Here is a 26,381-nt window from a genome sequence, read left to right as displayed (position 1 = left end):
AAACGACTTAAAAACTACTACAATTTCTTGTGCGACATCGACTTTTAAGTAATTAACCATATTGCCGCTAGAGGGAATTTGCGTCATTGTGTAATTAGAGGGACTATAATTCAAAAACGACTCATTGGCTAGTTGAGACCAGCTGCACGCTCAGGGTGTGGTTAGCTGCCGAGATTTCAGAGAACAACATTGACTTAACTGTGTTTTTTGTTATTATAATCATAAACTATATTTTGTTATATCCTATAATAATTAGTTGTATAGGTTTATCTAATGTGTAAAAGAATGATTGGTCTCAAAAAGTAAATTAATATCACTATTACTTACAAGCTCCTCTGTTTAAGATAATTTTGAGAAGACTTATTTTTTGTCCTTTAAGCATTTTTATACTGTATAGTTTCACCAGGAAAGGAAGACTTGATAAAAATATTTCATTGTTATTAATTTTTGAAGTTTTGTAATAAAACATTACTATTGCGTTATAACTTTTAATTATATTATTATCATTCGTAGGTGAAAGTACTTTCTACCGTTAAATCAATATAACTCTTGATAAATGTACATTTTATGCTTAATGCTAGTATTAGAAACTGAAATGTGTTCCAAAGTACATTGCTGAATTCATAGAAGTAGAAATTAAGCACCGATCTAAGAATAAATTTTTATATATTTTAGCCTTAAAGGCTAATGTTCTGACTTTACGTCACTGTTCTTCTGGTATTCTTAAAGAATAAACATTTTAATAAGAACAACGACGCAACTGTAGGTACCTGCCAAAATACTAAATAAACAGCAAGCAAAATATCAATTTAGAACAGTGCAACTTTTGCACAAATAAAGCCTATATCCTTATTAATATTTTTTTTGCAAAAAACACTATAATTAAAAAACCAATCGAAAAAAATATCAGTAAAAGAGGAAAAAAAATATTTCAAAAGCGTATTTCTCAAAAATGAAATTTTTACACTAGTGTCATTGTCGTTCTAAAGGTGCAAACTTTCCTTATCTGTAATTTTCACCAATAATTAGTGTTACACAAACCATTTATTTACCTCAGTGCTGTTTCCTACAAAATAATACTGTAGCCCAACCAGGCCTTATCATATGCATATATATTATATATTTAGAAATATACGTGCAAGTATAGGCTACGCTAGTGAAGAAAGCAGTCACTAAGTACAAGACCGAGACAATAAAACATGGGATTGTAATCGATTTGTTTTTAGGATTTTTTCATTTTTCAACGAAAAGAATTGTTCCGTAGCTCGATTTTGTTTCGTGTTTGTTATTGTTTGATCTTTATAATAATAACAACAAGTAATTAGTGAAGTATTTATGATTATTAGGTAGTAAAAACATCATTATATCATCAGTTAAAAGGTAACTCGCTGAGTCCCATTCTGATCTAAAAGGAGTACTTTTCTATTACTTTTTCAGTGGGAACAAATAACATCTACGACAAAAAGAAATAAGTTAGTGTCCTTCCTTATAAAACTACCATTTACAAATAAAACAGAAACTCTTAATTATCTCTGTTAGTCGATTAGGCTTTCAATAAAATAAAAAATTCAATAGTAAAATTTTTGCTTTCAAACGCAATTTCAAGAGCAACCGTATCTTGCAAAATGGCGTCAATAAAGTTTCGGCATCAGAGCACTATTCTATCCAACGTTAGTACGAAAAAAGTAACTTACCTAACCGTAATAATAAAAAGACAACTTTATGAGTAAAAACCGAAGCCTAAAACTGGCATCGAAGGGGCGGTGTTCCCAGGAGATAATAAATCTGGCGATGGCAATATTTTTTGGGCAGAAAGTGACATTAACGGCTCTATATCTCCGAGAGTCGGTACGTGAGATATAGAAATGGAAAAAGAAACATGGAGAAATGATGTTCTTCGATATATACGTTTTTGATACTAAAGCCATATCCCATGTATTCTCATAGCTTATAAGCTTTATAGTGCCGCGAAAAAACAAAGAAGATGCTGATTACGTGATTTTAATAGGAATAAATCCAGAAGTTTTTCTATTGAAGCTTTTCCAATTTTTGAATATTAAAATTTTGAATATTTGAATATAAAAAATTCTTATGATTACCAATCCAGTCTACCAGGTGTAAGAGTCAATTCATCGGTGATGGTAGATAGAATTGGCTTCTCGTAATATTGATACCAAAAGTTTCCAAAGATACTTAATTTAATTTGCGTTTCTCGCACGGATGAACCATTGATTGTTGTTCATTGAAAATCTTTGAGTCAAATGCAAATGATGCTTTTCGGGGACACTTAAGGTCCAGTTGACCTTTAAGATCATAAAAATCGTAAATTCTACAACAAAATTAACACTGAGAGGGTAAACCAAGTCCACGGTCTGCCATGCTGGTCCAATGGGTTTGGGGAATTCACATGTTTTGCACGGGTCTCATAAACAGTCTTGGACGTGCACCCCTAAACGAGAGGTGTTATACTGAACTTTAAATATACCTATAACCCCCGTAACTAAAGGGACTCTTGATTAGAAGCATTTGTTCTAACACTGGGTTCTATGTAAATTTTGTAATAAAAAATGTAAAAATCTACGGCGGTTTTAGACTGCGTGTATAAAACAGACTTTATTAGGTTACATTTGATCACGGTTTGTTAGGCCTACACCACGTCTAGAGAGGCTTTAGCATTAGTTAGTGGTCGCTATTCGTTAAATAACTATACTTCAATAAGCAAGTTCTTTATAATACCTTAAACGGAATGAGATGGTATTTTGTACCATTATTTGCCATCAGCCGTTGTATAACGTGGATGTTGAAGGTAGAATATGCTTTAATCGCCTTGGATGGAAGGTTGTCATCACAGTTGAGCTGCAATCTAATCATCATCAACATCCCGTAATTTGTGGCGTCAAACATGCTACACTTCAATGATGTCGGGTACCCATCACGATACAGTGTCCCCCGCAACCACTTTTTTATTCGGTTGTCGTTTTACTCCCTCTGTCATCATCAGTTCCATTTTAGTTTCGTTATCTGATCTCTTATAACTTAGAGCTCCGTAATTTAATACAAAGACGCTACTGCCCTTGTCCTAGGTTTATCTCTTAGTCACTTACTATGTCATGAAATAGTCATATTTGCGCCGGAAATCAGAAAACCTTCTTTATAACATAATCTAAATAAAATACAAAGTTGCAGAGTACCTCACGTTAATTGCGAAGAACCTGTATGTCGAAAGTTGACAACCCTTGGAAAATGTGTAAAGTCCCAAAGCCATCAACTGTAGTCTAAACCCTTCCTTAGAGGGCACCCGTGGCTAGCATTGAGACACAAAAAAGGTTGGTAACTATGTTGATGATGGATGTAATATAATGGATGTTTTGCACAAAGACACCCCTTACACGAAGCTAAAAAAATCAGATGATCATGTGTTCAGACCTTGAGTTAAAAATACAAATATCATAAAAATACTATTTCTTGCATACTGTGAGGCCATCATCGCAAAAGTTCTTCACATTTTATACAAAATTTCGTTACATCTACTTACAGTGTGTAACATAAAGTGACGGCGTGCCCTTAATCTCGCTAATAACATCCACATAACTGCTGTAGAATGTTTCCAGCCACGGCTTGTGAATAAATTCAGCCACTGCGGTCACAACTTAATGAGGGCCTGATTACACATCTCTACAAATGGTAATTTTGCTGCTTGCTACCAGATTATATGGGATTAGATGAGCTGGCTTCTCTAGGATTTGCATATACGTACGAAATTCATGGAAGCTTGCTGTATATTAGAGTCAACGATACAAAATGGCTAACAGGCTCCGACTAGATGAAATGATTGAATAATAATAATAATAACACTAACGCACATACTCAACATAGCCCCGCACTAGGGAAACCCTGTGTTGCGAGTACCATGGACACATAGACAACCACTAATTACACCCAAACTCACGAGAGAAATAAATGTAGGCCATACGAATATTTCTCCCGGCCTGGGAATGGAACCTGGGACCTCTGCGTGGCAGTGGCATGGTAACCGTTCGGCCACGGAGGTAGTTCAGCGAATGCAGTGGCAAATGTATGAAAAGGTTCAAGGACGGCTGACATAAAGACTGATATAGAAAGAGAAGAAACATTATACGTGTACTAATATGATTTATTAAAACACCGCTTGGTAAATGACACGAATTCCGTAGCAACTTATAATGTACATAAAACTATATCCTACTGTCCAAACATCAATGAGCTAACGGACTCATTTGCTCCTTAGATAAAGCTTTTTCAATCTGCTTCTACATATCGAGTTCTCAGGTTTTCGCGATTGTTACACATAGGAAATGAAACTATTTTTCCGGATTTAAATCGCGTATATTTGTTTTTTCAAACAAACCTTAAAAAAATAAGGTATTTAATTAATATCTATTGTAACTATAGTGAAAAAATAGGGTGGTTTGCATCAATATTAGACATAACTGGTTGAAGACTGTACCACCTCAGGCAACCGTGACCATGGGACCTGTAAAGGGCCCGACACGTCGGTTTGTTTAAAAATACAAATATACGCGATTTAAATCCGGTAAAATAGTTTCATTTCCTATCTGCTTCTACATATTGTTGGTTACGCACTGTTTTATTTTTGCTGAAAAAAGTTCAGAACTAAGTCACTAAACTTAGTCGATATCAATAATCTTTGTCATAAATAGTTATCAGTGGTTAGAAGTTTACTGTTTATTATAATGTTATTTATGATAAACAGTAAAACAATGTATTCTATTAAATCTTACTTACTCTTAAAATAGCATAACATCTTTACCAGAAAATAAAGAATTTATGGCATCACAGATTTAAAATACAATACAAGTACCAAATTATAAACTAAACTTACGCTGATCTTAAATTAGATTTATTTTTTATTCAGTGATTTCTGCCATTTCCGAAAATAGATTGGGCGAATTTCCCAAAATATTGAACGGGGGGATAAACTGCTGTCTGTTGTGTTCCAGGTTTGAAGAAAACTGGCCTTTCAATATCTCTGGCTTGCACTAACCTATTTTCTGGGGCAGCTTGGTATTTATTTACTTGAGGTTGAGGTGGTTGGTTATTTTGCCCAATTTGATTCAAAGGCTGCTGATATTGATGTTGTTGATTTTGATATTGAGACAGCGTATTCTGGTATGGCATTTGTAAATATTGAGGTTGTTGTTGATTTTGCGGTTGCGGAACTTCAATTGAGGGTACTGGAGGGAATACAGTTTGGTATGCTTCCAATCGGGATTGCGGTAAATCGTATATGAGGTGTTGTTGATCGGAGATATATGGTTGCTGGTATTGAGGCGGAGTTGGTTGATATTGAATGTGACGTAGTTGATTTAGCGGTTGTGGCAATTGATTTTGGGTTTGTTGTGGCGGTGGAACTGGTGTCTGTTGCGCAGGGTTGTTCGCAGGTTCGGATGCACCTTGGGAGAAACTTGCGTAACTTACTGCTCCTTGTTGTTGAATGTTGTTATTCTGAGAAAAGAAAATCGACTGTGAATAATTGATTAATGGATGAACAAATGTCAATGCTTAAATATGTTGATTAAATAAAATCACGATGAACATTTGCTCAAAATAAATAGGAAAAAAAAGAAGAAATTTTAATTATATTGTATACATAAGTACCAGCGCAATTGAAGGAGCAGTCACTGATTTTTGTACGATGTTAGGTGGCGGAGAATTCTTGAATTCCCTTAGAGTAGGTGCTTGCTGATTCTCACTTTGTTGAGAATAAATTATGCCTGGTATTATTTGAAGATATCTGTTCAATTCTGGCTCAAAGTATGTCACTGGTTGTTGTAGCGTTGCAGTGTACTGGTATTGTGGTTGAACATGGTATATTTGTGGCTGAGGATACACTGGAGGTGCGGATGGTGCCTGGTGCATTACAGGTTGTATTGGATTAGGGAAAAATCTGAACGTTGTTTGTTTAGGATTTTGAACTTTGGTCAGTGGAAGTTGTGGAGTATACTGTATAGGTTGTTGGTATGACATTTTCGCTGAGTAAGCGAGATGGGAAGGCACTGGTGCAGAAATCTCGTACGTAGTTGGTGATGGGATCTGAAAGTTTTAGACGCATTTTAGAAATTTTATGGACGTAAAATCACAGGTTATTTCACGCTTGGTGTTCTTTATTTTTAATTTTACAGACGACTAGCGCCAGACAGTGTATTTAATACATAAAATTTTTAAGTTTCTTTTGGTATTTATTCGTCCGTAAAGTGGTATTTGTTAAAGTACTACAATGTTTGTGGTTAGAAGATAAGATCGCTTTAAAATCTTTGAAAATTGCAATTTGATTTTATAATGTTTTAAATGTCAATATCCTCTTCAGCCTAACTGGAGTAGACTATAAATTTGGTTACCTTGGTCTGATAGATGGAGACAGGGGAATAAAGGTGCCTCGCGATGGCAGCCTGGTATGAAGGTCCCTGACTTGTTAACACGTCGGAGATCTTCGCAATCTGTGGCAGTGGAGTCGAGTAGGTTTCCTAGAACAACATTTTAAATTAGTATAACTAGAAAAGTTATTTGTTTCCACAAATTATAACAAAATCAAATTCAATCAATCCATCCGTCCTTAGATATACTCAAAGGCTTTGTATTTCAGTTGAATTTGGAAAAACTACAGACCAATCCTTACAAACTTCTTAATTTTTTTATAATAAAAGCATAAAAGCCTTTCTTTTCTTCATTTTATTTTATTACTTTTCTCGATTTGATCTGAAAACGTCCTTCTTGACCGCCTTCTTCTGCGTTTTTTATGTATTTAAAAGGGTACAATTTTCTTACTTAAACATATGCCTGTAAACTTGACACTACATGTCTCTTGCTCTACTTTCAACCATCAGCTCAATTTGTCACATAATCGCACATTATAATATATTTTTCTGAAGAATGTCATTGCATTCACTTTTCTCTCGTCCTTCTCTTGCCATTTGTGCCTTTGTGCCATTGTCATTTGTGCCTTCTCAGTTGGGCTAGCACGACAAAGCGCGTCCTGCGCGAGAGCCATATAAAGCGCGAGATATTGGTATCTCCTTGATTTCGCTCTCGTGGAATTCGCACCCTGTCATAGTAGCCCTACTGATATGAACTAACTTCACATTGATCAATCTGTTGCTCTGTTCACTGCGTTTCCCATTTCTCATTTCATCACAATCGACAATCGCGCAGAGCCTCGAGCAATCCAAGTGATGAATGAGTACGACAATGTATTACTTATCAAACGTATTATTGTGAAGTAGTTTAAAAGACTTCGTGTAAGAAATCTAACTCTTGTTTAAGCAGTACTTGGGAATGCGTTGTTGTGTGGTTTTTTTTTTGTAGTGTTTTTTACTAGTGGCGGGCAGTAAGACAAATTCAAATAATAGGTATTTATTTCATAGATTGATTAAACTCTACTACTTATTCTACTATATATTTATAAGTTTGAAAGTATTCGTATTTTCTAATCGCATACACTGCAGAGCCGAGCCGTTCCGATAACTTAGTTATTTGTGGACCCAATTGCAATTTAGCACCTAAAGTTATACCTAAAATACTGCCTGGGAAACCCAGGGGCCGGCAGCTACGTTGCCCAACGTATTATTAAAGGGGGAACGCTGCCTACTATAATACTTTATCAATTAAATATGAAATAATAACAATATATATAAATTACAAAATGTATGTTAATGTATATGTCTGAAAATAACCGTAACCGTTTTTTTTCTAGTTGAGGAGCAGATTATTAACTAGAAACCAATCTATAACTTTTTGAAATACAATTGCATAGCACAATATTAACGACACTGTTAAATACTCGATTTTGCCACAGAATTTATTCCACCTATCTTTAAATACCATTATCTGATACTACTCTTCAAGTCATGTACTTTAAGTTTATTTATTAACGTGTTGAGATAAAAATATACTATTATTATTACGAAGTTTAAATTATAGAATTGTGATAACTTGAGACTGGCCTGAAGACACCAGCCTGCCGGTGCCGTATAGAAAATGTGGAAGTAATTGACACGGGCAAAGTGTGAACAAACACAGTATATGTATTGTTAATAGTACATAAACTTACAAAATAGGAGCTTGAATAACAGGAAGAGGTGTCAAAGAAGTTACAAAATCAGTGCAGAAAAGCGTACAAAAATTTCATTTATTATCTATAACTATAGTTGCGTCCGTGAACGGTTACCATGCAGGGGGTCGATTCAGAACCGTACGATAACTGAGTTGTCGACCGATTTCTTCTCATTTTTATTCAGAACACCCGAATGTAACGTCAAACTGTCGTATTCGAAACCAAATAGAAGTGATGTCACACCCGTACTTCTCGACTCGATTAATCGAACTTCTCGACCGGCAAAGGCTACTAACGTTATTCGGAACGCAGTTATCGAACGAAAGTTACCAAACGTCCTATTGTTTACAAAGCAAGAATGTAATATAGAAATCTCTTATTATTTAAAACTAAACTCTGGATTTTGTTCAATTTTATTAATTTATTTTAATACAAGACTAATTGCATTCCTACATTTTAGGCCATTGACTTACAATTATATGGACGTCGGGTCCGCGCTAAAAAGTGTCCGCACTTGCAAGGCGCTAAAATCGAATACAGAGCGCCAAACTCCGCTTTAGTCTTCATTTGTTCGACTGACAGCGCGATACTGCGATGACATTACAATTTAAATTTCGAATAGGTTGACTTGGGACATTTTTTTCGTGGTTTTTGTATTAGACCCGTCGTCCATTTATTTGTAAGTCAATGTTTTAGGCCTTTAAAGTCTAAAAAATGTATGTAAGAAGATTTTAAGTTTTCTTATAATCTATTTCACCGACCAACTCCGTAAACGCTGTTGCATAACGATATCGTATCCGAATCCGAATCCGAAGCGAATGTTCTGAATAGCTCGGAAAGCGCCCTTCGATTCAAGAACGATGTCCAATCGAACGATTCAGTTAAAATATCGAAGAGTTCTGAATCGGGGTCCTGGTCTGTCTCGCAGAGGGCGATTCTCGGGCAGGGAGAAATATTTTTATAATCTTCGTTTGTTTCTCTCGTGAGTTTAGGTGTAATTTGTGCTTGTCTACGTGTGTGTGTTCATGGCACCCACAATACAGAGTTTCCCTATTTCCCATTTATTTATTACAGTGTTACTAAAATCAATGTTTATACTTTAATCAACTTCTCCAGATGGAGGTCCAATTTGAAAGGACAAAGAAGGGGCTGGCAGTGCGCAGAGGGGGAAGGACCTCGGGTCTCAGATAAGACGATTATAGTCATAATACCCCAGGCTCTGCGAATGTGTACCGTCCACCGGGTAAACCAATTTTCTTTAGTAAAAATTCAGTTGAGACATGAGGGTTTCGTGAGTTAAATAATGTTGTTAGTGGAATATTGCATTACGATGGTTGTTCAGTGGGAGAGTGTCCGACAGTTCGAAACCCTGCATGTAACTATGACTATTTTTGTGAAAAAGAAAAGGTCGTGATGAATCCTATATATCGAAGAACGTTCTCTTGAAACCCTCAACACTTATTAGGCCAGTTTTGCAGATTGTGGCATAAATCTAATAAAAAATAATAGTAGTTAGCCTGTGAAAAGTCCTACCTCTGGATACATTCAGAAGGCTTGGGCTTGGGTTGTAATTCCCACTCGAGCCCGATACGGATTGGAAACTTCCAAACACATAATTACATTACTTTGCAGATGTGTTCAGGGTTGCTTACGATGTTTTTCGTCAACGAAAAGCTTATAGTTAAATTTGTAAATAAACTCAGCTGTGTAAGGACACCGAATTCAAACCCACGATCCTATGCTTGAGAAGTGTAGGTAACACCGTTAGGCTACCACGGCTACATGTAACGGGTTGGTTAAAAATCTCTGTGGTTTTTGTCACTAGCTTTCAAACAAAAAAACAACTTTTTCTTTTCAAGTTTTATATTCTTTATAGCCACCGAGCCACCGGCCACCGAGATTATTAAAATGGCACCCTATATTAATAAAGTCAAAGTCAAATACAGAAGAAGAAGAAGCATGAAACTCTAGGGATTGCTCGTTTCAAATAAATTTAAATGTTTACATTTTGAATCATGTTTGTGTGGAATCTAGACTTACGTTGTCTTTTCATACATCTTTATCTAACACGTAGTCTAAAATTTTGTAATATGACTTTTCAATTAAAATACCTTTAATGTAAGTTTTAAACTTAGGAAATGATAAATTTAATATATGCTCCAGAATCTTATTGTAAAAACGTATACAGTTTCTCATAAAAGAATCGTTTACCTTATTTAACTGAAAACATGGTACCACGAGTTTCGACTTAGTTCTAAAGTTAATATTATATATCTTCTTTCTTAACGAAATTATGTATATTTTACGAGCGTACAAAAAATTTGAGTAAAAGAATCCAAAATACTAAAGTGAACAATAACCAAAAAAGAAGAATCGTTATAAAAGCACAATGCGCAACAAGGTAGCGATTGCGGCAAATGTATTTCTACTTAGATAAAGAGAAGAAAAATGCTGCTTTTCCGCAATATGCAAAAAACGTGGCCCGGAGGGGGAGTGTGGGAGCTGAAGGGTGGCTGACACTTACTAACAGCGTTTATAAAACAAAATTATTGCAATTAAAAAAATGCTAACAATATGATGCATGTTGTTGGGTTGTTTAAAGATGGACTGCATGTCTACATCAATGCGTATCCGCAACCTGCAATCGATGTGAATAATAGATTTAGTAACAGTAGAGCTCATTGCCAAGCAGTAATCTTAGCATTACTGCGTTCGCTCCCTCGGTTTTGACAAGTAAGGGTGCTGGTTAAATTACAGGCACACGGGACTTGTCAACTTATGTCTCAGGGTGACGGGCGCAGTGGCAATTGTTATTGACAGGCGTGGAGCTTATCATCAGGCGCACGAGTTGTACGTGCCGTCACTTGATATTATAAAAAAACCCTACATTAGAAAATGTATTAAATCGCTAACTCACATTGAGCTAGCATGGCGAAATCTATACCCTCTCTCTTTCCTTAGAAGAGACCCGTGCCCGCCAGTTAGAGAGAATAAAAAATAAAATACACGCGTACTCGTGGCTGACGTACGGCGTTATTTTGTGGGGAAACAGCAAGGAAGGAAGAAGGAGAAGGAAGGAAGCTATGACATAAACTCAGGGCTCATTTACGAATGCCATCAAGCACTCATGGAGGTATGTATACAAAACCACGTAACTCTTCAGTGGATTAAAGGACACAGCGGCTCACGTGGCAATGATGCAGCAGATGAACTAACCAGGAAAGGGTCGGAGACGGACGCTGTAGGACCAGAACCGATAGTGTCCCTCCCCTCCCAATGGTCCAGAACAACTATACACAAAGGTACAAAATCTTCACATAATAATACATGGACCACCCTTACGGTTTGTAGACAGGCGAGGGAAGCACTCCCAACGCTCAATGCCAGTCTATCTCGAATACTAATTAAACTTAAAAGGCAAGAGCTTCGCACTCTAACTGCCGCCCTAACGGGTCATGGTCCATATAATAAACACCTTTTCTATTTAGGTATCACAGACAGCCCTCTATGCAGAGCGTGCATGGAGGGGGAGGAAACGGCTGCGCACATCCTACTCGCACATCCTACTTCAGTGCTCCGGCGTGGCCAACTACAGGGCAAAATACCTTGGAGTGCCAAGGTCGCTCCCCGAAGTCTTCAGCAAACCAAGGAGGCTGCTGAGATTCCTGGAGGAGCTTGGGTGGCACGAGTAGGACCCTGCACCCACCACACGCAAAATAGGCGCTTTGTCGTCGAGTTGCGGATACCAGCCCGTTGCACCAAGTACCAAGTACCAAGTAACAGCAAGGATGCACAAGACATGCACGTAATTTTAAAAAAGTGTGTGCATATCATAGCTAACTTAAAGCTATAAATCACTTTAGGCGTTTGAAAACATTAACTCTGCCGGAGATTAATATTTTAGAAATATGCAAATTTGTAAGACAGAACCCTTATCTATATTTAAAAGAAGGAGACCAGTCCCGACGTTACCCCTCCCGGTTTGAAAATAATTTAATCAGACCGCCATCAAAATTAAAATTAGTGTCTTCTAGTTCACATAATAATGTTCGTCAAAATATATAATAAATTGCCTAATAACATAATAAGCCAAGAAAACAATTACAAATTTATTAAATTATTAAGAAAAAATAATTGAAAATATATATTTATAAGCTATTATACAATTCAAGAATACTTTGACGATAAACTATTTTAAAATAAACTTGAATTAATTATTGGACAAATTATTTAGAAATTAGATGAAATTATAAAATTTAAAATAACTCTATGATGAACTATTTATATTTCATTTTACTTCTAACGATTTGTAATAATTTCTTTATTTTTTATTGTACTAATTTTAAATGAAATAATTAATAATGTAATTAATTGTAATACAAATTTAGATTTATTTAGATTTTGTTTTATAACGCCAGGTGACGGGACGAACAAGTCGTGCGCCTGATGGTAAGCGACACGCCTGTCCATAACAGTTGCAGTGCCACTCAGAGCTTTAAATCGCAATGATCTGAGGGACACTACCACACTGCGCCCGTCACCCTGAGACATAAGTTGACAAGTTCCATGCGCCTGTAATTTCACCAGCACCTTTACCCTTCAAAACCGGAACGCAGTAATGCAGACATTACTGCTTTGCGGCAGAAATAGGTAAGGTGGCAGTACTACCCTCGACGAACTCTTTCACAAAGACTTCTACTGCTACTGAATATAGAATTAACATTGCTGTGCTCTTACAGGGTTCATGTTTGTTCTGTACTGACTAATTTAAGATTATGTAACAAAACGTATGTAATAAAATCATTGACTTACAATTATATGGACGTCGGGTCCGCACTAAAAAGTGTCCGAACTTATAGGGCGTTAAAATCGTATACAGAGCGTCATTCACGCTTTAGTCTTCCTTTGTTCGACTGACAGCGAAGCAAGCAAAATAAGACAGTACTGCGATGACATTACAATTTAAATTCAACGTTTTAGCTTTTTCATATTCCTTTACATGTTACTACGTTTAAATAGGTTGACTTGGGACATTTTTTTCGTGGTTTTTGTATTAGACCCGTCGTCCATTTATTTGTAAGTCAATGAATAAAATATTTTGATTTAATTTGCTTTGATTGAACGAATAATGGGTGATGATGATGAAGGTTGTTTAAATTTCCAAGAACTAACTTAAGACTGTTTATGTAAGTCGTTTCTCTAGAAATGATTATGGTTCTTAAACACACCTTTGAACCACCTTCAGGCATTTGTATATTTTTGCCGGTCTTTTAAAAATTTTTCATAATAACTATTTGACCCAGTTTCGGCAATTGCAGCAGAGAACTCCCCCCTCGAGCATTAGCGACGTCGCGATAAAAGTCGTGCAAAATTATCGTCGAAATTGTCTCTGGCCTAGAAAGAAAGCTCTTCGCGATTCGTTGTCATGACCGAGACAATTTGGGCCCTCGTTGCGGACTTATGAACTAGTGTTGCCGAAAAAAAAACATCGTAATGAGTAGCTGCTACGTTTTTTCCTGTTACTTGGAGAAGCATTTGTAATGTAATTCTTTAAAGGGCACCGAGCTTCTGGCGCTAATTGGTTTTAGGTATTCTATGCGCATCTTTATATGTCGACACATCCGAAGAACAAAGTCCGACGTGATTATATAGCGAAAAGAGAATAAGTACGTTAAGACAATAATTTCATTATTCAAACTAAGGCCTATGTAAAGATGTTTTGACAATTTATATATCTTGTTTCGTTTCGGAAATTATAAAATCGAACAACAGTCGATCTGACATCCACAGCGAAGAAGAACGAACGGATTGTACTATGTCCTGAGAACAAGTAGTCTTGCACATAGACCTTTGTTCTATGGATGAGTCGAGGCATACGTTTCTAACGCCGTGTGTAAGCCTAAGCGACACTACTTCCACGTCTGACGGTCGAAGCAGGACTCGAGCGGGTAGTGAGTAAGCGAGGCGACTCTGGCTAGTATGGGCGGACCGCGTGCGAATTTAGGTATTTCTTTCGTATTATTAAAACAAATACACATTTTGAAAACGTACGTAGTATACATTATAGAAAAGATGTATGAGAGGTTTGTTATTATTCAAAACTTGATGATCTTCCGTTAAGTATTTACGATGTGATCGACGATGGTACGCGTTAGCCTAAAAAATGCCTATTCATTCCAGCCTTGAAGAACCTTAAATTGTACTTCTCCAAATTGTACTTTTCGGGAAACACAGAGTATTCCATTCTTTTGCCGTACGCATCAGAAAGGAGGACGCAAAGCACTTAGTGCGAATGGGTAGTATATCAACGACATAAGGAGGAGGAACGGTGAGGGTGGAACCAAATTGAAAAGTTCCTGCGCACACTCCCCGAAATGTATACGATAGAAATCTACAGTTAAACGTGTTTCTAAAGAGTATGATTTATAGAGTGAATCCTTAGCTATCTTATACATTAATTTCACAATTAAAGTTTTAGTAATAACGATACAGCTAGGGATTGAACGGACGCAATTATTTCGCAATCTCTCGGTAGCTACACGTAGGAAATAAAACTGTTTTGTCGGCTGTGACTATGGTATATGCAAAGCCCCTAAATCAAACATACAGATGGAGACTGTGGTTCTGGGGCCAGTATTTAGAACACTCAAACCAGAAATCTGTGTTAAATATTCAGAGCATTTTTCTGTAAGGCCCTCATCTCTAGTGCGAAGGCTTTTCTCAAAGCTCTATTCGGCAATAGGCTTCATCGGCCATTTTGAATATTAATGGTGTGTTTTTGACATGAATTCCTCTTTGTCAGCGCTTTCATGTTTCTTGAATTCGTCACATTTTCAATTGAATATTAATCCTATTGGTAGTATGCATATTAATCTGGAAATTCTTTTTGAGGGTTTTTTTCATGCCGGTACAAATATCCAATTTAATTTTTATTTCTTTATTAGATTATATGAAATTTGATTTAGTTTTAGAGTCGTTTTCATTTCTATGTTTGAGATTTTTAGTAGCAGTAGTTCTTGTGAAAGAACCACTGCTACTAAAGAAAGAGTTCGTCCAGGAAAGTACTGCCACTTTGCCTATTTCTGACGTGTTCCGGTTTTGAAGGAAATTACAAGTACAAGGAACTTGTGTCTCAGGGTTACGGGCGCAGTGACAGTGGCCGTCAAATCTTTGCGATTTAAAGCTTTGAATGGCACTGCAACTGTCATGGACAGGCGTGTCGTTTGCCACCAGGCGTACGATTTGGTCGTTCCGTCACCTGGTATCATAAAAAAAAAAACAAAAGGTCATAGAAGTTAGGGGAACGTGGGGTATTGGGAGCCTGCGGGTAATGAGAGCGGTGTTAAACTGGACTTTCCCAATGCTCGTATTTGAGCAAACGGCACTCTTATGTCTTCGTTAACGTTCGACAAGGTTCAAGTCCCGTGGGCACCCCCGTAGAACTCCGCGCTTAGTCGTATGAGATGATTGTGTGTTTTTCGCTCTGCGCTTATAAAATTTGCTAAATTTCATCATCCCAGGTAAGCATTAAAATGCATAGATACAACATTGTATTTACACTAGCTATGTCACCATATCTATCAAATTTTAGAAGTTATGCTTGAAATCACCTTTTTCAATTCGATGTTACGCGGCTAATGAGAGGTATTTGGCTCTCCTTATCCCATTGAAATATTCACTGAATATTTCTTTTAACACTTTCTTGTTTATTTTCATTACTTTTTAACTTATATATTTTAGTACTTAAATTTTTTTTTTCAGACTGATTATATAATAATGGCTCCCATTTGACATACGGGATTCTTACCGGCTTCCATTTCCCGAACTATGGGGTAATGAGAGCGAATGATATGTTTAAGTTTTTTCTGTTTTAACCAAATATTTTATTTTAGTTTCATATTTTTTCTGTGATTATTTAGTACCCAGATATGTGAAGCGTACGTTCATAAGTAATAAATATTTAAATTGCATAAATTATGACTTTTATTGTCAATCTTCATTAGTAGGCTCCCATTCCCCCACGCTCCCCTATATTTGTTTTTATTGTTTAATTACTTCGTTACTACGTTCCACTTTCTAGCCTAATGTCATCAGTCATGCGTTTCACTCTCACTCAATGCGAGTTGTAGATATCATTCGTCTTCAAAGAATTGTTATCATATCACTTTCCGAATCACAGGTGTTTTCCTCCGCCGTTCAAGTACGTAAAAATAACTATTAGTATAACTATACTCCACATAAATATGTAAAAACAAATTAAGTGGTACATCACATGCCCGTGTTCTGTCATTCATATATCAAAGATTTTCGGAGACCCCGACGAGGCTTTTGAGACATAGTATAACTTTGCCTTACTAGCTGACTAGATGTCACTACTATTAAGTTAAATTGATTCAAGCGTAAAATGTTTACATTACAACAAAACAAAAGAAAAAGTTAAAAAGAGTCCTTCATAATTTAAAAGAGAATTTTGTTCTGTCACTCTATAAAATAAACTGGAGAAAAGTCGAGTCAAATTACGCGGAAAATCGGCTCTCCGCGCTGACTCAACAAGTGGATGGATTTTGAGAGATCCGTAGTCAACAAAAAACAATGAATAAACCCCAATAATTTCACCAAAGCGAATGTAAAATATGTGCCTATTTTATTGTTTAAGCCTGTAATTATAAGAATACAAAAGCAGATTCTAAGAGCGGTTACACACGACGACTTTGTACAGCGATGCTAACGTGCATCGCGTTAGCATCGCTGCGTAGCGATGCCGTCACTAATCTTCGACTTTTACACACGCGCGCGATTTTAAGTTACGATGCAAGCGTGCGACTGCATCGATACAAACGCAAGATTGCGTTACTAAACTTGGGATTCATAGGCGTTTGCATCAATGCAGTCGCGCGGTTGTATCGATGCAGTCGCGCGTTTCCATCGCTGCTAAAAGTGTATCCACTCTAAAGATTTTATCTTACATACGTATAATTACGTCTATATCCCACAAGTGTTGGCAAAGATCAATGATGCTACTTGGTAGGAATATCAAATTTGATTACAAACAGCGTCTCTATTACCGTACCCACATCAGTTTTATTTCAAATATGTACGTAGTATCTATCAATACCGAATCAAAAACCGGGATATATAACTTGCACGCACATAAACCATCATACTGTCGCCCTTTGAGACAGTGAGATTATCCCTCCAACCTTTTACGCACCTGACACAATGTTTCACTCTCTCCACTAGAGTTAGTGTTTTCATACACGTCTGTTTATTCTTGGTACTATTGAAATGGTTCTAGTGACGTCACAGGTCTCGTTTGTTTGGTTTATTGGATATTTCCATAAGGCCCAATATGCAATAAAGTCCCATACATGATTTCCAACTATCCGACAACAACCCGAGGTAATGTAACATGTTACACGTGTGTTACACTATGTTAGATGCTGTAAAGTCGTTTTACTACCTACAATAACCAAAATTCGGTCGGAGTATTTGCAATTTCAATTTCAAAATGGGGTAGGATTTGAGGAAAAATAAACCAACGCCATCTAGCGTCTTTTGAGGGAACTACGAAATGCTTCTAAAGTGCAGCGTCGTCGAGTATATAACCGGAAATAAAGACGAAACAAGGACCGTCTATCACTGGCAACCTGGCAAACGGAATCACATTTCACCGGTAACTAAATATTAAAGAGAGCAAAGCCCAAGTTAAACTGGTTGATTTGAAGTGAAACAATTTACGACACTCGTCAATTGTTTCGAATTCGGGCTGGCCAATTGGAGCGCAGTTGTCACCGTAATGATATGGCAAAATAGTTTTCAAACAAATTAAATGACATTACGTCTCTATTTCTAGTTATATAGTCGATGGGCAGCGCTTTGCGTTTGGATTTTATCGCTTCACGCATGTTGTCAGTTGTTTTTATCTTCTTCTAGCCCATAATATTGTTTATATAGCGTAATAATTAATTGCCTATTCTAATGTAGGGTATTTATTGTGCTATAATTAATGTTAAAAAATGGTTGATGGTTGATGATATCAATTTTTTGTAATTTGACAATATTTGTTGCAGTTTCTTTGTGGTATTTGTTTCATTATATTCTATTTAGTGTTTTTTATGTATTGTTTTTCTAATAGGGCTTATTATGTTCGATAATGACCACAGCCCCTGAATAAATAAATATTATTTAGTCACAGTAGAGCTCCTTGAGTCCTTGTCTAGAAAAGTGTCTTATTTAGGATGCAGTTATGAAGGATAAGGGTGGTGGTGAAATTACGGCATATGGGACTTGTCAATTTATGTCTCAGGGTGACAGGCTCAGTAGCGGTGCCACTAAGATCTTTGCGATTTAAAGCTGGCGTGTCTGTGATTTATAAAAAAATAAAGAAAAAAGAAAATGCTACAGAGCCCTCCATATTGCACGCCCGAAAGGTTCTTGAACATTTATTTTGAAAGGAAAAAATTTCAAGATAGCTCGATAGATTTGGAATATAAATAAGCTGAATTTATTACAAGGTAACCGAAGAGTGAGTTACGAAATGTGTTAGGCTGCTAGGTAATGAGAAATATCCCCTTCTGATTTTCTTTATGTGGTTTCTTTGTATACGGTACTTGAATTTGGTAAATATTGTAACATGCGTTACGCCTTTAAGCTGACGCACAAAATAGGCGTAAAATGTGTTTTTAACCGACTTCAAAAAACGAGGAGGTTCACAATTCAACTGTAATTATTCTTCTTTTTATTGAGGAACAAGCAGTCTTATACAAATTATAAAATAAAAATACGTTTAACTTATTACTAAATCTATAGTTTATAAGCGAACAAGTAAAAGGTATAAGCAAAGACGAACAATGCTCAATTAAAAACATGTTTGTTTTTTTTACTATTCCACGACATAATAAAAAAATTTATATAATAATGATCTTAAACAAAACAAAGAAAGGCTGAATAATTAATGATGAGCATACGAAACCATTTTAAAATCTGATTTGCTGATGTGATTTTTGAACTCCTGCAAAGAAGAATCAAATATGTTAACTTCACTACACTTAGCATTGTATATGGAACAAGTCCTTTTTATGAAACTGTTGCTACCAACAAAAATATCTTTTTTACGATTTGCTCTTTCATTGTTTCGCGGCACACGAATGAATATATTTTCCAAGAAATAATGTTATGCAAAATTTTATATGCTGCAATCATTGACTTACAATTATATGGACGTCGGGTCCGCGCTAAAAAGTGTACGCACTTGTAAGGCGCTAAAATCGTATACAGAGCGCCAAACTCCGCTTTAGTCTTCATTTGTTCTACTGACAGCGCGATACTGCGATGACATTACAATTTAAATTTCGAATAGGTTGACTTGGGACATTTTTTTCGTGGTTTTTGTATTAGACCCGTCGTCCATTTATTTGTAAGTCAAAGTCAATGGCTGCAATCATTGACTTACAAATAAATGGACGACGGGTCTAATACAAAAACCATGAAAAAAATGTCCCAAGTCAACCTATTTAAACGTAGTGACATGTAAAGGAATGTGAAAAAGCTAAAACGTTGAATTTAAATTGTAATGTCATCGCAGTACTGTCTAATTTTGCTTGCTTCGCTGTCAGTCGAACAAACGAAGACTAAAGCGTGAATGACGCTCTGTATACGATTTTAACGCCCTATAAGTTTGGACACTTTTTAGCGCGGACCCGACGTCCTTATAACTGTAAGTCAATGGCTGCAATGGAACAATATTGTACAACATTCATAACAATATTGTATGTCATTCCTTAATGACTTGTAGTCTACATGATTATGATGCATTCTATAGTCCAGAGCTTTGACGAATTTACGCTGTTTTTATGTGTATATTACTTTATTACTCTGACATTTGTGAACAGATTTCGATGATTCTTTTTCTATTATAAAGAGACACTTCAGTAATGGTCCTATTTGCGGTTAATTTAGAAGAAAATTTTCCACGTAAAATGGAAAATAAGGGGATGAATGCATTTTATTGGATTTCACCGACTTTTGACCGATTTAAACAAAATTTGGCAAATAGATATAATTCCACGCACTAGGAAAACCCTGTGTCGGTGCCATGGACACACGCGCAGAACACCACAAATTACACCCAAACTCGCGAGATAAATAAATGTAAGCCCGGGAATCGAACCTGGGACCTCTGCGTGGCAGACCAGCATGATAACCGTTCGGCCACTGAGGCAGTTAAACTCACAAATTTAGGGTAACATTTTTAAACCACGGATTAAAAAAAATAGTTCTCGTATATTGGTAAAAATTACATCGTAAAATATTGTGAATGAAATAAATGACAGCCTGTATTAACACGCAACTTCAAATAATCAAATTCCATATTTTGTAGTGGTTTAATGCGGTACCTCAGTGTTAATTAGTATGTAAAAAATCCCACAAAGAACAGTATTACATATATTATTAAAATAAGTTATTTGAATATTGAAGAATGGATGCATAAGAGAAGGGTCCCAGCCGTGGGAGCGAAGAGACCTTACTTGGCGTTACTTAATGAGATCTTAAACATTCTCTTAGAGGAATACAATGGGAAGTTTAAAAACAGGTTCGTCTTAAAACTGAGTACAAAATCGTATAACCATCACGAAATGATAACTATGAAGGGTTATATATTAGGTAAGACCTTTTATGACATATTTCAAATAAAAAATTTAAAAAAAAATTTAGCACTTCAATACCAAAAAACTCAGAGGCCGGGTTCGAGCCCCCGACCTTCGGCTTGAGAGGTGGTAGTGTAGGTTAGGCTACTATTTAGTAGCAGTAGATATCCTTGTGAAAGAGGTTGTCCACTAAAGTACACTACCACCTTACCTATTTCTGTCGCTAAGCAGTAATGCTCACATTATTGCGTTCCGGAAACTACAGACAAAAGAGACTTGTCAACTTATGTCGCAGGGTGACAGGTGCGTATCAAAGATCTGAGTGGCACTGCAAAAAAAATTAAAAACTTCTATATTTACAGGTTACAACTACTTATATTAATTAACACAATATTTATGACTTTTTTTCTGAAAAGCAGCGACAGCTGAGCGGGAGAATGGTTGCTTCTGTGACGTCATGTACCTAAAAGTAGTTTCAACAATCACGTATGCCAAAGAAATAGAGTCGACATTTCCATCAGGATTTTTTCTAGTTTCGTCCTACAGTTGGACCAATTATGAGAATCCACAAGAGAAATTGTCGCCTTCGCATAGCACTTTTTATGGAAAAGTAAAATAGATGTCCAATTTGTGTGGCAATCGCGAAAACTCTAAAACTCAATACAAGCAAACCTGTCGACCAAATATTACGTACTAGAAAACATTACCCTGGTTCAATCAAGTCGGGTAAGTCAAGTAGCACACATCCTCGTTCGACATCGTTGATGTGGGTGAAATCACCTACATCAACGAAGTCGGGACCGGTCCGGCTCTCGTACGATTGTATCATATCCGTGTGATTATGCAATGTGTACTTGGATAAAGGCTTGTTTACAAAGAAGTGGTACCATTATGAATCATTGACATTTTAAGTGATAGAGATGTGAATTGAACAAGAGATTGGATGGTGGTGCCGTATGGGTGCGGCGGGTTTCATAATTTATATTTAAATTTATTGCATTGACACATAGTTGTTTTAGCTGGACTGCAACCTCACCTATTTCTGCCGCCAAGCATGTTGTGAGCGTTATTGCGTTCCGGTTTTGAAGAGTGTTGGTGAAATTACAGGCACATGGGACTTGTCAACGTGTTAATCGCACCTCCAGTGAAACAGTGACTTAACTTACATTTGTAAAATTTACAGAAAATAAATTTTTCTCAAACACGTCCATAAACGAACATGGAACGCTTGTCATTTATGGACCATGCGACTTCTTTCCGGCCAAGGTCTGCAAAGTAAATATGAAAATACATTACTGTCCTCTTTCTAAACTTTTAAATCTACCTACTAATAATGAACTATGTACTGTACACAGGCAAAAGGAAAACTCATACAGCCAACTGCCTAGTGTTCATAACTGCAAGAATTAAAAGTACCTATCTGTACCGCTTACTTAAAAAAAAGAAAATGGCGGTAACGTTTAAACGAAAGTGCTTCGGTGTTCTTTTGTTATTTAGTCTTTTTTGTGTTTTGCTAGTGAGAAGAGCGATAACGAATATACAGTAATAGATATACATTCAAACACATCCTCAGAAGTCCAGCATACTACTATTAATGTTCCTGGAAAAACAATAACATTTTTTTTAGCAATTGTATTGTAACATTTTTTTTAAATTTTTCTATTATACATCTTCCTCTCTTTAGTCTTTTATTATTTCCTCACATTGTTTGAGAAAAATTCTATACATGCCTCGGCGGGAACGGGGATTGCTTGACTCGTACTAATACAACTAAAAAAGTAACTCATCCTCGTCCAGCAATCTTTTACTTCCCGGCCTCTGCAATAATGTATTAAAAAGTTTTGTACTTAGGGCTGCTGAGCATATTTGAAGAGTTCTTAAATGTTATACTATTCCATTACGCATTACGCCCTCCATATAAAAATGAAATAATGCATAATGCGTCTCTGTTTTACCGTAGATATAAATTGCATTTTCAAAATGGGGTTTACAATGTTTTGCAGTTAAGCCTGTGTTTTACCGGAGGTGCGTTATGTCATAGGGCAACAGGCGCAGAGGCAGTGCCCAGATAATTGCGATTTAAAGTTCTGTGTGGCCCTGCATCTATTATAGACAGTCTTGTCGCTTGCCACCAGGCGCACGACTTGGTCGTCCCGGCATTTGGTATCATAAAAAAAGTTCTAGATAGATCAATTGGCCCTCTAAACATGTATTACCCATTGGAGCATTGTTATGAATAAGAATGGACATTTAAAGTATTTATTTCATATTGATCCTGGTATAGGTGTTCTAGGTCACAGTACAGGGAATTCCCTAGTTTTAGACCAGGCAATTGGTGTGGTTTTCTGACACATTATTATTACCGTTGGGTCAATGAGGTCGTCAAATATTTGATTAGTTTTGAATTATGAATAATGAAATTAGTTTTTACAAGCGTTAAGTAGCCTAACTGTCCTATTCACACTAATCGAGGATTTAATAATAAATATATTTATATTTATACAATTTTAAAGTTAACACTTGCGTGTCACAGAATTATGGTCGTACCGTTAGTAATATTATTTATTAGCTTGCGATGAATGTTGCAATTTTCTAATCAACCATTAGGAAATGGTCTCTGTTATAAATATGCTACATATGCGCATGAGTCATGGCATACGTAGACACATTTCAAGGGGCGCGCCGCGAAAGTTGCTCAAAGCTCAATGAAGCCAGGGCCGGCTGCAGTTGAAAGTTTAAGACTACGCTTGGGGCCTCATTGTTTGAGTTTTGTTTTAAGTTGTTCTCTTGTTGTCGAATTTCAAAATAAATTGTGTTACTACTGCTACTGAATAATGCGCTACAAACCTTATTTTGCAAATGTTATATATGTTAATATTTATCAATGCCGTATCAAACACATGGATTTAGTACACATATATACCATCACGCTTGTTTTCCGTTGATGTAGAAAGATAAACCTATAGCGTACCTTCCACTGGCATCGGTCTTTTCATATTCGCATGTATATTACCACTACTTGTGAATGATCGTGGACATTGACAATATGGTGATATGTCACCAGTAGTATATGCACTTCTCGCCTTTTTCGTGTCCGGCTAGGAAGAGACAACAGCATACCAATTGCTGCGATCCTGACTGACATCTTTCGTCTCAACAACACGGTTAATGGTTAGTACGTTAACACTTGATGTTATTGTTAATACGAAGATTGAATAATATAAAGAAACAAATCCTTTGAACTGACTGGACTCAAACCACTATCTATTGCCATGCCGGGGCCACCTTTCTTAATCAACTGAGCTACATTTTGAGTAAATATTTGATATGTTTATAAATAGACTGTTATATGATATAGGATTTTTAGATATTCGTGTAAAATATAATTTAAGAGAAAAACTAAATTTTGTGTGGTTATTTTCCTCGACTCTTGGTATAAGTGTTTTTAATAAAATTAATTTATTGAAAAATAAAATTAGATCTTATCTAAAAAAGGATCAACTAATTTGATACTCGTATAATTTTACTACTATCAAAAATAATCATTAAAAAAAATCTTAAAACTAAAACTTTAGCAAGAAAAGAGATCCACAAAATACTTAGGACCCCCCAAAATCCGGCCCACCACAAAAGCAACATATTGCCTATGATACAATTCAGACTCGTTTATGCAAATAGGGTCATTTGTTACCAAAACAAATTAGAGTGGCGGTCATCTTGATGTCGATACATTGTGAACGATGAAAATGATGTTATGTTACGACATGCAGGTGTATTACGTCAAGATAGAACATGTAAATTCGTATCGGTATAATGTGATAGGGAAGTTTCAATAGTGGAGGCATGATGCATCATTATCGACAACCTCTTATACATCCCACTGTTGGGCACGAGTCCCCTTTAAGGAGAGCGCTTAAGGTAGCTTCCTCACATAGTTTTCCTCAGGTATTACTATTATACATTTAGAAATGTAGTAGCAGTAGAGCTCCTTGTGAAAGAGTTCGTCCAGCGAAGTACTGCCACCTTACCTATTTCTGCCGCCAAGCAGTAATGTGAGCATTACTGCGTTCCGGTTTTAAAGGGTAAGGGTGCTGGTGAAATTACAGGCTCATAAGACTTATCACCTATGTCAAAGTCAAAGTCAAAGATTATTTATTCCATAGGTAAAATAAATTTACACTTGAAAACGTCACATTTAAGCTACTGCTCGTTCGACGCAGCAACTATAGGGATTGCTCTTTTCAAATAAACTTAAATGCTATGGAATACACTTTGAATCAAATTTGTGTGGATTCTGGAGCCGTGTCGTCTTCTCATACGTCTTTATCTAACACGTAGTCTTCAATTTTGTGATATGATTTTTCGATCAAAATGTTTTTAATGTAGTTTTTAAACTTAGGAAATGATAAACTTAAAATATGCTCCGGAATCTTATTGAAAAAACGTATACAGTTCCCCATAAAAGAGTTGTTTACCTTGGTTAAACGAAATCATGGTGCCATGAGTGTGGACTTCGCTCTAAGGTTAATTAAATAAAAATATTATGGATATCTTCTTTCTTATCGAAATTATGTATATTTTTACGAGCATATAAAATATTTGAGTAAATGTACTGTGATGGCACAGTCATGACACCAGTCTCCTTAAACTTCTCTCTGAGAGAAACCCGAGAGCCTAGACGGTACACAGAACGAATCGCTCGTTTTTGCAATACAAATATGATTTGAATATCTGCCGCTTTACCCCACATGAGAATCCCGTAGGACATTATACTACGGAAGGAACTAAAATAAACTAGTCTAGCAGTACTAACATCGGTAAGCTCACGTATTCTGCGGGCTGCGTACGCAACGGAGCTTAATCTGCTGGCCAGGGAAGATATATGTGGAAAACAATTAAGTTTACTACCTAGGTCACTCCCAAGAAGACTGCTTTATTAACAAGGTCTAACTTTTCTCCGTTTATTTCTATGCTCGGACTAGTCGATTTTACGTTAGGTAATTCAAACTTAATACATTTTGTTTTCTTGGCATTAATAAACTACGTTAGAGAGGGTGTCATTAATATGGTCATAGTTAATGTCATGTCTGTCAGTTTTAAAAATCAAGGACGTGTCATCAGCAACCAACACTATTTTGCAGTGGTCCTTAACAAAGAATGGCAGATCATTAATATAAATCACAAATAAGAAAGGTCCAAGTATTGAGCTTTGCGGAACACCTATTTTTACCGGAGAACTCAAAGAAGTCACTCCATTTATGTCTACTTTCTGAATTCTACCGTTGAGATATGACAAGACAAGTTTCGATGTCTTGCCATTTACACCGTAATGTTCCAGTTTCCTAATAAGAGTAATATGATTAACACAATCAAATGCCTTTGAGAGGTCACAGAAAACACCAATAGCGTTCTGGGACCTTTCCCAAGCATCAACGATGTGTTTTAGTAACGCTACCCCCGCATCGCTAGTCGATCTATCACTAGTAAACCCGTATTGTTCACTATGAAAAATATGATTCCTACCGAAATAGAACAGTAATTGAGTCAGCATAATCTTTTCAAATATTTTACTTAAATCTGGTAAAATTGAAATGGGCCTATAGTTGCTAGGATCAACTTTCCTA

At 36.4% G+C, this 26,381-nt stretch overlaps 1 protein-coding gene across 2 annotated transcripts in view; it reads right to left on the bottom strand.

Moving 5' to 3' along the window:
• Positions 1-4,599: 4,599 nt before the first annotated feature.
• Positions 4,600-26,381, bottom strand: part of LOC113238224 (extensin-like) — a 55,698-nt gene continuing 33,916 nt past the window's right edge. Inside the window, exons 4-6 of one of the 2 annotated variants that reach the window (XM_026475011.1) lie at positions 6,399-6,524; positions 5,659-6,093; positions 4,600-5,505 (exon numbers count right to left, since the gene is read on the bottom strand). In XM_026475011.1, the coding sequence (XP_026330796.1) occupies positions 4,912-5,505; positions 5,659-6,093; positions 6,399-6,524 (1,155 nt within the window). In that variant the 3' untranslated portion in view covers positions 4,600-4,911. The remainder of the gene's footprint in view (positions 5,506-5,658; positions 6,094-6,398; positions 6,525-26,381) is intronic. The other variant, XM_026475012.1, reaches the window with a different exon arrangement.

This window comes from Hyposmocoma kahamanoa, unplaced genomic scaffold, assembly GCF_003589595.1.
Source record: "Hyposmocoma kahamanoa isolate Upper Pololo Valley unplaced genomic scaffold, ASM358959v1 95, whole genome shotgun sequence".
Lineage (NCBI taxonomy): Eukaryota > Metazoa > Arthropoda > Insecta > Lepidoptera > Cosmopterigidae > Hyposmocoma > Hyposmocoma kahamanoa.
Note: the sequence above shows the minus strand (reverse complement) of the source record. Positions and strands in the feature narration are given on the sequence as shown.